The sequence below is a fragment of the Notothenia coriiceps genome, unplaced genomic scaffold (assembly GCF_000735185.1).
Source record: "Notothenia coriiceps isolate Sejong01 unplaced genomic scaffold, NC01 NC01_scaffold00019000, whole genome shotgun sequence".
NCBI lineage: Eukaryota > Metazoa > Chordata > Actinopteri > Perciformes > Nototheniidae > Notothenia > Notothenia coriiceps.
Genome location: NW_011351701.1, coordinates 1,295,610 through 1,306,935, shown reverse-complemented (window position 1 = coordinate 1,306,935; position 11,326 = coordinate 1,295,610). Strand labels below are relative to the sequence as shown.

The 11,326-nt window shown below is 39.3% G+C and overlaps 1 protein-coding gene across 2 annotated transcripts in view; it reads left to right on the top strand.

Moving 5' to 3' along the window:
• plekhm2 (pleckstrin homology domain containing, family M (with RUN domain) member 2) overlaps positions 1–9,169 on the top strand; it is a 29,026-nt gene extending 19,857 nt beyond the window's left edge. For both annotated transcript variants that reach the window (XM_010778278.1, XM_010778277.1), the window contains 8 exons: positions 705–793; positions 965–1,097; positions 1,781–1,971; positions 3,960–4,025; positions 4,125–4,284; positions 4,504–4,683; positions 5,208–5,324; positions 5,469–9,169. In XM_010778278.1, the coding sequence (XP_010776580.1) occupies positions 705–793; positions 965–1,097; positions 1,781–1,971; positions 3,960–4,025; positions 4,125–4,284; positions 4,504–4,683; positions 5,208–5,324; positions 5,469–5,606 (1,074 nt within the window). In that variant the 3' untranslated portion in view covers positions 5,607–9,169. The remainder of the gene's footprint in view (positions 1–704; positions 794–964; positions 1,098–1,780; positions 1,972–3,959; positions 4,026–4,124; positions 4,285–4,503; positions 4,684–5,207; positions 5,325–5,468) is intronic.
• Positions 9,170–11,326: the final 2,157 nt, after the last annotated feature.

Below are 11,326 nucleotides of genomic sequence, written 5' to 3'. Positions count from 1 at the left end.
ACCAGTAAAATCAACAACAGAATGTCTTCAACAGAGAGATAAATACGCCTTCTGGAGTGCCCTGTCAGGCAGTCCTGCCTCAACCAATTTAGGATAGCTGTGGCATGACTCAAGAGACGATTCACACGCAGAACAATCCCAAGAAGTTATTTGCTGAAACTGAACAGTTTTGTAAAGAAGGGATAATGGGTCCCAAAATTCGTCCGGTCTGGTACCGTTGTGCAGTCTGATATGCGTAGCGTATTAGAAACGTTTGTTGTTGAGGTTATTGCTGCCAAAGGAGGGTCAACCAGTTATTAAATCCAAGGGTTCACATACTTTTTCCACCCTGCACTGTGAATGTTTACATGGTGTGTTCAATAAAAACATAAAAACATATAATTGTTTGTGTGGTTTTAGCTTAAGCAGACTGTGTTTGTCTATTGTTGTGACTTAGATGAAGATCAGAACACATTTAATTTATGCAGAAATCCAGGTAGTTCCAAAGGGTTCACATACTTTTTCTTGCAACTCTATTTATATACTGCTCCACTAGCCCAAACTGTCACATCATGGTTGAACCTGCAGTCTACATGATCCTCAATGTGATCCATGTTAAGTTACAAGATTTGAACCATGTAGACTTAAGCATGACATGACAGCTGGGGTAGTGGAGCACAACGTTTTGTGTCTGATATCTTATTTGTAATGTTGTTTTACTTTAGGTGGGCCTTGACCAACAGACAGTGATGGTGGTTTGCAACAACAGAAGAAGGAAGTTCCTGTTGGACACAGCTGATGTTTCTCTGACTCAGTGAGTGAACCTGTTAATCTCTGCACCTTTGTTTTTTGGTTCAATAAATGGTCTTATTTGCAATCTGTAATTGTGTCAGTGTGCAAAGAACCAGCATGCATACCTCTAAAATCTCACATATGAGCCATACTAGACACTGATCTTATCCAGTTCCTCTTCCTTCACTTACAGGTGTTTCTTATCCATTCTGAAGTCAGCCATGGTGAAGGGATGTCGTGAGCCTCCGTACCCCTCTGTGCTGACGGACGCTACCATGGAGAAACTGGCCCTCACTAAGTTTGTCTCCCAGGAATCTCACTGTGAGGTACAGACATGTTAAACTTTACATACACTCCATTAGCTCTTCATTATAGCTCTGTTTCTCACAGAGAGAAAGCTGACATAAATGCAGCAATTCAGCTATTAATCATAAAATAAAATTACAGAGTTTTGACATAAAAGTAATTAGTTTTACTTGCTCAGAATGACAGCCTTTTGACTGAAATAGAAACTTGTTTACAAAAGAAATGAGTTATCAAAAATGATCACATATGCACAACATCTTACAGTAATGCAATGCAGACTTTTTTCAATGTATCACAATAATGCGGAGATCCGCAACATCCCCACGCTTGACGCCTTCAAAAGGGCCCTCAAGACCCATCTGTTTACTAAGGCCTTTGGCCCCTAATCTATTTGTTGTTTTTGTCTGTCTGACTGCCTTTTGTTTTGTTTTTTTATGTTTGTCTTGCCCTGTTCTTCCTTGTAAAGCGACCATGGGTCTCATGAAAGGCGCTATATAAATCCAAGCTATTATTATTATTAATAACATTATATTGAAAATGAATCAAACATGTTGTTCACAGTGAGACATACTTAAGTCTCTATAAGTCAATGTTCATATTTTACATAAAAAGAAGAATATTTTCTTCTTTTATTTAACAACCCCACTATTCTTTTGCAGACTCATAAAGAACATCTACCGGTACTTATTTCTTGTGTCTGCAGGCATATGAAGTGTCTATCCAGCTGTATTCCCTGGTCCACTGGGAGGATCCCATGGACATGACTCTGTCCCCCCAGAGTGGCCCACCATCTGCTGGACGGCCTGCCAGCACCAAAGAGGGGTCTCTGCAGTACCGCTCCGGAACCACCTACCTGGGGAAGGAGCTGTGGAAGAGCTGCTACCTCATCCTCAGGTACCGGCCGCTCCTTTCAGCTGCTATCAATGTATATATCAGCCAGGTTCAATACAACATTGTGTACATTGGACATTTGCCTTCCCGCATTGTATTAACAAGATGGAATGGGCTCACAAGAAGCATGAATGTCCAGGGTTTAAGAAAAACGTTTTGATAGTTTGGAAAATGCTCAATTGTTTTCAAGGTCAGGAATATGCTTTATTTAAATGTTTACATTTTCTCAAAACATTAGTAAGTCTGAAAATGTTTGATTTAATCATAATCTTGGTTATATCTACACAAGCATGTAAACCAAAAATATTCGGGAGATAAAATGTATATGAACAGCTAATAAAATTAAGAAATGAGCATTTATCGATGTGGGTGCAGTGTGCGAAAAAGCACACGTCCCACCGTCCGGGACGTGTTGTTTACAATATCGGACAAGTAGATCTTTCAATTGACTTGTCCGACAGACAAGTGACGTTTTTCGCCCTTATTTATTGACAAATTATTGATAAATTCAGCTTACAAAAGGCATAACTAATTTGCAAATTGTCCGTGTCCGCCATTGTTGTGGTTCTGCTTGTCGATTCCTAAGGAAATGCATCTCGCCGCTTTCTGTACTGTTAGACGGGGGCGGGACGTGTAGCACAGTGGCAGAGTTGGGAAGCAAAACTCGGTTCCGAGTAAGAACAAATAACAATTGTCCGGTACCCCGGGAATTAATAAGAGTTTGAAGGAACAGGAGGCGGAGCCCCGCGGACCGCTGCTCTCTCTCCCTATGCTCCGTATCGTGTTGCCGTATCAGCTGTGCAGCTCAGCCTCTCTCTCTCTCTCTCTCTCTCTCTCTCTCTCTCTCTCTCTCTCTCTCTCTACACACAGCGGATTTGCTGCCCGTTTAACAGCCTCATCTTTGTCAACCTTTCTTATGTTCTTTCTCTAACACGTAATGAAGGTTATTAAGCGTTTTAGCTCCTGTGTTGTTAATATTGACCGCCATTTTCTTTATGAATTAAATCAGCTTCCATGTCTGTGTCCTCGAGCTGTCCTCACATCCCCGGACCCCCAGACTTGCAGTGTAAAATCAGAGGAGACTGGGCCAATTGTACATTCTCAAACTGCACCACTTAGAACTAACTAAACAATTATTTTTATATAATTGTATTCAATAAGCGTAACAAAATTAAACAGTATGAAGTGATTTGTAAATAGGAATACAGATTTGACTTAATGTTTTCATAAATATATTTTTCTCCCAGTTTGTCATGGGACTTATTTTTACCCTCTCAGAATCGAGAACCGAAAAGAACCGGAATCCAAAAGCGTAACCGGAATCGTTAAAATCCAAACGATACCCAACCCTAGGTGGGATGCAGTAAAATCTTACCGTAAAAAACGTGGGAAAATGTAAAATACATACATATACATATCGATGTATTCGGACAAGTAAATTGCCAAACTCACTTGTCCATGCACAAGTACTCTCTAAAAACTTTTTCTTACACTGGGGTGTAAAGACATACTATGACATTTATTTTGTGCAATTGCATTTATAGTAACTATTTAGATATATAATCATAAAAAGGCTTAGAGGGTCTGTAAATGATTGTGTTTTGCATGCCAAAAGTGTAGGTCACATTTACCATAATCCGTAGTATTAAGGTAAATGTATGGTTAACTATTTGACACTTCTGCTGAAGTGAAAAATGCCAACATATTTCCAGACAGACTGACTCTGAATTTTGTGCGTTGAGCAAAACAGTCCTGCAGATTTCCTGCCAATCTGTCCAGAGGTACACAATGAATAGCACAACACGTAGAGGAGGCTGGCAGTAGTCCTTCCTATTGCTATAATAACAATGATATTTGAGTGGATTGTGACTGATGCTGGCATTCATCTAGTAAAGTTTAGATTGTATTATATCTATTAATAAAAACGTTATATTTATGTCATTTATGGTCTATTTTCTGATAATACAAATAAATGCTCTATTTTCTTGCAGTAAAGGGATTCTGTACCTGTATGCAGAAAGAACTGATGTCAAGCCTGTGCTGTCTGTCACTATGGGGTAAGAAGCACATAGCAGATGGACAGTTTTTTACTAATAACACTTAAAAGGAAGTAAACACTCTGAGACATAGCTATTTACTGATATATTGTCTCGCAGAGGAGAGCACTGTGGAGGCTGCCGGCGCTCCAACAGCACGGAGCGGCCCCACGCCTTCCAGGTCATCCTGACAGAGCGCCCCCCGCTGGAGCTCAGCGCCAACAACGAGCAGGACATGTCCGAGTGGATGCTGCTGCTCTGCCAGTCCGTCTCCAAAGGGGTGAGGAGCATACAACATGTGTTTAGCCAGCACAGCTTTACTTTTCCAGTATTGCATGCATCAAAATATGTTTTTATAGATGCAGTGGAAAAATGATGGAATGCTGATGTTCATAATGTGCAAGAAGCATCCACGGTTCAGCAAAATGTCAATAAAGATGTATTCAAGCCCTGTTTATATGCACATGATGAAATGAAATGAAAGCCTCCTCCCCTGCAGGTCATCCCTCAGGGTGTGGCCCCCACTCCCTGTATCCCATGTTGCCTGGTGATGACAGACAGGAAGCTGCTCACCTGCCATCAGGACTGTCAGACCAGCTTCTTCCGCTCGCTGGGCAGTGCCGACATCTGTGATGTCACCGCTGTCAGCGTGGAGACCGACAAGGAGTACTGCGTCATTGTGAGTGGCCATCGGCTCAAAATATATGGTTTTATATTAGACTTGTACTCATGTGTGATGCATATATGACGTACAGTTTTGCCTTATCCGTTATTATGTTTTCAGGTTCTTGTTTAGGGTTTGCATGCTTATTGACATTTAAATATACATAATATGTCATGAATGTTAGTGATGTTTTGCAAATATGAATAAATGCTGAACCAATGAAATGAATGATTTTTAAATGTTAAAAAACAGAAGCTCCTCCTCCTTTTTCTATATATCTAAGAGGGCACGACTGATGAACAGACAGCACAACAATTGCACAGGTTTATTAGGGCTGTCCACAACAACAAATATACGTGGCCCTTGAATCCAATTGTCTTATGTTTTATTACCACATTTTCCTCCAACTGCAAAGATTGGACTGTGTGATTGGTATTTAAATCAGGTGAACTGTTGAATATCCAACTGCTTATAGTACTGATATTATTTCCTGTTGTTCGGACTTTTAATGTGAGTCTTCCCCATTTGTCCCTCTGTAGGAGTTTGCCTCAGATCGGACACAGTTCCTTCCTCCCTGGGTGTTGTACTTCAGCGGCTGTGAGGAGAGAGATCGACTGATGGAGGTGTTAAGCACCACATGGAAGGCCATTTTCCAGGTGAGAGGATAGACTAGTCATTCAAATCAGTAACGCTGCATTATTTGCTGTCCAAAGAATATTTGTTTTTCAGATCTACTACTCTTACATTGTCTCTGGCTGTCCTTTTAGTTGAACCCTCACGTATGTCCTCTCCACACACAGGTTGACCTCCCCCACAGAGAGGTGGTCGACCCCTCTGTGCAGAAGCGCTGCAGCGAGGCCCTCGCCCTGATGCACAGCGCCTGGCAGAGGGCAGACAGTCTGGCCCGAGGCAGAGCGCAGCGTGAACCCTGGTGCTGACAGACACACACTCACACACTCACCTGTGGGTCGCCACTGAGACATACTGATAAACGGTTTGCTATAGTTGCAGAAAAGATAGATGAAACTCTGGCAAACAGCCGCTGTAACCTGAGCTCAAAGCTAAAAATATCAGACGTGGTTATTGGTCGTTGCACTGCAGCGTGAGCTTGTGATGCACCTCTGAGACACCGATCTCTATCAGAGAACTGCCTGCAGGAGTAGCAAGCATCCAGCAGATCACATCGCAGTGATGCAACAGCCAGACATTCTTAATCGAAATGAACGAAGACTAATGGATGGATACAACCGATTTTATTTGATGCTCGTGACACATATTCCTTTATTAGAGGATATTAAGAAATAGCAGCAATGCAGAATAGCTAATGAAAGACAATATTGTGTCTCTGTATGGAAAAAGCTCTGTAGGATTTGGCCAGGGGTAATAACAGAAGGAACACAGATGAAAGTCAAGTCTTAGACTTTATAAAGATAAAAGAAACATTTGACGAAGCAGTTACCAGCAGGTTCACTCCACAGAGAAATATTTTCTCTTAATAAAAATGAAAAATCTGGGATATATGTCGAGAAAGCCATATGTTAAGGGCTCAGTTGACTCTTATTTGCGACGTGGAAAAGTTCACACTCCATGCCTTGCAGACACACAGAAAAAACGCTTTCTTTTCGCACACAAATGTTTTGTTTAGTGAGGGCCCGTGACCATACAGCATCTTTTTTAAAAATGGATTCCAATGAGAACAGCGCATGATGTAGGAAGCGTATTTTTTCCGAGTGCTCTTCTGTCAAATGGAAACTATCATAAGTTTCATAAGAGACCCTAAAGCCCATTGGTTGGAGCAGAAACAAACATTGTGAACAAATATATAGTAGCACAGACGGATGATGAAATCCATGCTTGTCAGTCAACAGCTGCGACCCCTTTTTTGACACATCGTTGTCATAGAAACAATAAAAAAGTGCAGGGAGCGTTTATTGTTGAAACGCTGGGAACGTCCGCTGCCAGCGATTTTTCGCAAGAAAAAGGCGCTATGGGGACACGTGCCCTACAAGATGTGCTACTAAAGTACAAAATAGAGCAAAACACAGTGCTGTGTAGCATCGACTCATACTCACTGATGGTTTCTAATACTCCGTTTTGGTTTGTCACATACCTCTACACTGAATTATTGCCACATAAGCTCGAGAGGAGGGGGATCTCAATATGAAGGATATCTTTATATTTAGCTGTTTCACTGTGCATGACATGCTCGTGTCGTCTATCTGAACTCTTGCTAAACCAATTTAAAGATTTATTTTAAATCAGGAAATTCAACAGACTTGCCTTTTTCTCCGATCTGTAGAGACGAGCGGAGGCTTCCATGCAGACTTGCAAATTGTGTTCGCTGTTGTTTTTCACAACAGTACCAGTTGTGGTTATGTGTTAGTATCATAACATGCTTTCATTTCCATTGTAGAGAAGTGTTACTAAATTATTTAATTCATAGTGGACATTTTATTGTTCCTGATATTGGCACCTCTCTTTTAGTGTATCGAGTAAGAAGAATGTCAGTCAGTGTGAAGAATATGTTACAGACTGAGAGCTAGGAGTTGTCTTTTGTTTAAAATGAGTGGCATCATACTGTACTGTGCAGTACGACCTGACCACTCCACTAAATGATACCATGCCTTTCTGCACTAGTCATTAAGACACTATTTGAGGTTTATGAAATCCTTAAATACCCTTTTAACCAAGAGCAGAGTATAATCTGTTCTTAGCAGATAAGTACTCTGTAAAATCATCTAATATTAAAGCATTACTTGGAGAAGTAATAAGAATTGAAAAAGCCTAAACCGGCCGTGATTAGGGCTGGGTAATATATCGTTATTAGATCGATATTGTGATATGACACAAGATATCATCTTACACTTCTGAGCGTAATGGTGTCTTTTCTTGGTTTTAAAGGCTGGATTTAGTTTGAGCCATACTACTATTTGCCTTAATATCCACAAAACTAAGCATTATTTAAAAATGTGAAAGCACAGTCAACACTATAATACGTCCCAATATCTATATCAAGGTATTTGATCAGAAATATGGTGATATTTGATTTTCTCCATATTGCCAGCCATTTCTGTGACGCTGTTGCCACAGAATGCTCATGTCAGCATCTTTTCCAGAAGGTGTAATAATGACAATTGTCCAATAAGAGGGTTTGCCTAAAATGATATTGGGTTAAGCATCTGCCTTCTACACTACCACTGATTTAGCTGCTCTGTGTAACGGTGCGTTTCTGCTCTCATTATGAGTCTGAAATCAGCGTTAGGTTTCTTTTACAATGACAATGTTGCCTTTTTGGACAACCCATGTCTAAACCGTACAAAACGGCCAATTTGGTTCAAACTAAATGAAGCACTAATCATCCTTATCTGTTGCCTTACACTGTACAATTGAACAGACTGTGTTGGAACACTTAAACAATCATCTTTTGATTTGAGTTCTGGTTTCTTTTGAAAGACAAGTCAAAGTATGTGCTGTATGTAGGGCTGAGTATCCAATGTTTTTAAGTACAGACATCAAGGTGTCTGTATAGAATGCTGGTCCTTATGCTCATTGTTATTTAGTTACACATTTCCGGATTTTTGCCGTTGGAATTGGGCAGGTTTGTGTCGAAAAATGTGATTCTATTCAGCCAAATATCTCCAAATAATTACCATTTTGGTATTTTTTTCCCCAAAGTTTTGAACACGCCTAGAAAAACCTTCAATTGATACCCAGCCTTATGTCATAAATGTATGTTTGTGCAAAATGTCTTTCTCCACTACATGTTCATGTCCACATTATCAGTGCTTTAAGCCTCTCTAAGTGCTACCATTCAACTTCGGCTCTTTTACAAAGAAATCTAATCTCAGGTGAAAAAGGTACGTCGCATCCGAAACCTTAGCACTCACCGTTTGTTTTTAATATTGCTGCTGTTTGTCCAAATTCATATTTTTTTAATTCTTTTTTTTTCTTCTATGTTGTTTCGACGCAGCGTTGTGAAGTTGTTTTGCGCACCTAAACAGACAAGGCTGAAAAAGGAATATTAAATGATGGATAAGGTGGTATGTAAAAGTCCTTTTAATAATTCAGTGCGATCTAAAAAAGGATGTAGCTCACCAAGTGGATTATTGAAGGTATTTTTGACCAGGGAGAGTTGGACTTACTTGAATTGTTTGTTGGATTATCAATAAAAGAAATAAAGTTGTGGCCTATGAAGTGTATATAAAGAAAAAGGTTAAAGTTCGTCTTTATTGAACAGATGGTTTGAATGTGGGACATTGCTGGCCAATGATGGATGACATCTTCTAAGTGAAAAGCGCCTTTTCCATTTTATTCATAAATGTATACTGCATGTAATATTTGTACATGTTTAGCGGTTTTATTGAATTGTAAATAAGCACTAATCGAATATAACATACTGTACACTCGCACATAAAAACGTGCATGTCCAGAAGGTTTTATAATGTTAATGAATGTACAAATATACCTTTGTGATTGGAAAGCGTAACTGAATAAACTGAGATGAAAACATTGGCTCCTGTGGTGATACCGTGATACACGTGCTATAATATGTTCCAGTATCTCTGACTTTATCACTTATATTTCTGTTTTAGGTGAATCCAGGGAAGATCTGTCAGTCAGATCAAAAGGAAAGTAATGTTAGAGCAGGGATAGAAGATTCGCAGGTAAGAGAGCAGTCGCAGTTATATGTAGGTTATTGCAAATGGCCTTTTTTGTTATATCCATCTTAAAGGATGGTTGTCAGCACAAAGAAATACAAACAGAACAGCATACTGACGGTAATACATTTGTAAGAGTTGTTTTGTTGCTGATTATTGTTTACGATTCAGTAATAACCAACTTAATTCCTCACTTTCAAAGCTCAATTTCTAGCCTATATTACTTTAAACCAATACTGATGAAAGACATTAAGGCTCGAAGAACTTTGAATCCTTGTTTTCCAACCGAAAAAGCAAATGATTTCTCGTTGAATAAGCGTTTTCTATGCTTTGGGGCTGCAATTTAGGATCATTGTCAAGCATCCGTCTATTCATTTTCAATTAATTGAATGATTGTTTGGTTTATTAAAAGTCAGGAATTGGTGTAAATAGTTTTCTTCCAAAGCCCAAGATGACAAATGTCTTGTTTTTTTTCTCTCTTGAAAGATATTCAGTTTACTGTCCGAGAGGAGCAACGTTTTTTCTGCCTTTTTTTCTTAAGAAAAAACTCAAACTGATTTGATAATAAAAATATTCGCCGATTATCAACTAATCTTTGCAGATCCTGTATGCTGTGCTCTTTCAGAGGTGGTTCCAGTTTCTCCCCGTCACCAGTAGAGGGCAGGTCAGATATGCAGTCCCTCTTTAAACCTTTTCACATAAGAGCGGTCTGTCTATGATAATATACATACTATGTATGTGGTATTGATAAACTTAAAAAGGACTAATTTTGTAGCAATTTATTATTAGCTTTCACACCATAAACTACCATTATTGAATGTTTGGTTTAGGGCTGTTTTTCATGGCTTGGACAAGGCTGCTTATTTCTGCTGTTAAGGGACAACATGACAATAACACCAGTGAACATAGTCGGCCAATAAATGGTTTTCCTCTGAGGCTCGGTGCTCCTCTAAGCTTTACTTCCACCAAGGAAGTTCGGTTTTCAGTTTCTTTGGTGAGTTTGTCAGCAGGATAACAGAAGAACTTCCTTCCCAATGTTCCTTAAACTTGTAGGGTAAAGCATGGGCCAAGAACGAACCAATCTTATCATTGTCATTTGGATTTGCCGGGAGGTCTGTGATTTTAAAGTGCCCTTCTAGTTCAATCGCTATTATTATTATTATTATTTTATTATTATTATTATTATATTAAGTATATTTTCTTATTGTGGTGAACCAAACTAACTATTATTTTCCCCAGCTGTTTATTTGATGTCTTATTGTATAGTTTTGACTTTGGAGCAAATTTTACTGTTTGGAATTCAAGTATGGAGACTTCAGCTTCTAACAATTTCTAAGGTATTTTTAAACAAAATGTAATTAAATGCGGCATATTATGCTAATTTGTAGGTTCATATTTGTATTTTTTGTCTCTATTGTGACATGTCTCATTGCTTTAATGTTCAAAAAGGTCTTTATTTTTGTCATACTGCTTGTGCTGCAGCACCTTTTTTCACCCTCTGTCTGAAACAGAGCCCAGTCTGCTCTGATTGGTTAGCTGGTCGACTCTTTTGTGATTGGTCAACCGCTTAGAGATGTGTTGGAAATGTCCCTCCCCTTCCCCTTAGCCCAGCGTTTCTCAAAGTGTGGGGCGCAGAGATGTGAAAATACAAAATAAAAAATAAAAATTTTTTTTATTTTTTTATTTTTTTCACACTGGTGGAATATCAAAACAACGGCCCGCCTGGGGTGCAAAACGCATCAATGAAAGCGACCCTCTACCACACAAAACAACACCTGTAAATAACCCAATTTGTGTTCTTTGAAATTGAAAAGGATATTGCATTGTGTTTGTTACTTTCGTTGCAGTGTATGTCTTAAGTGTAATTTGGCATGCTTTTATTTTGAAGGCGAGTTTACGCCGTTGACAGTTGTTGTTGCTATGGAAAAACGAAACGTTTCACAGCGAACTTGTCATAAAGTCCGCGATAATAAAGCCCACCCATTTAGAGGGAAGATATG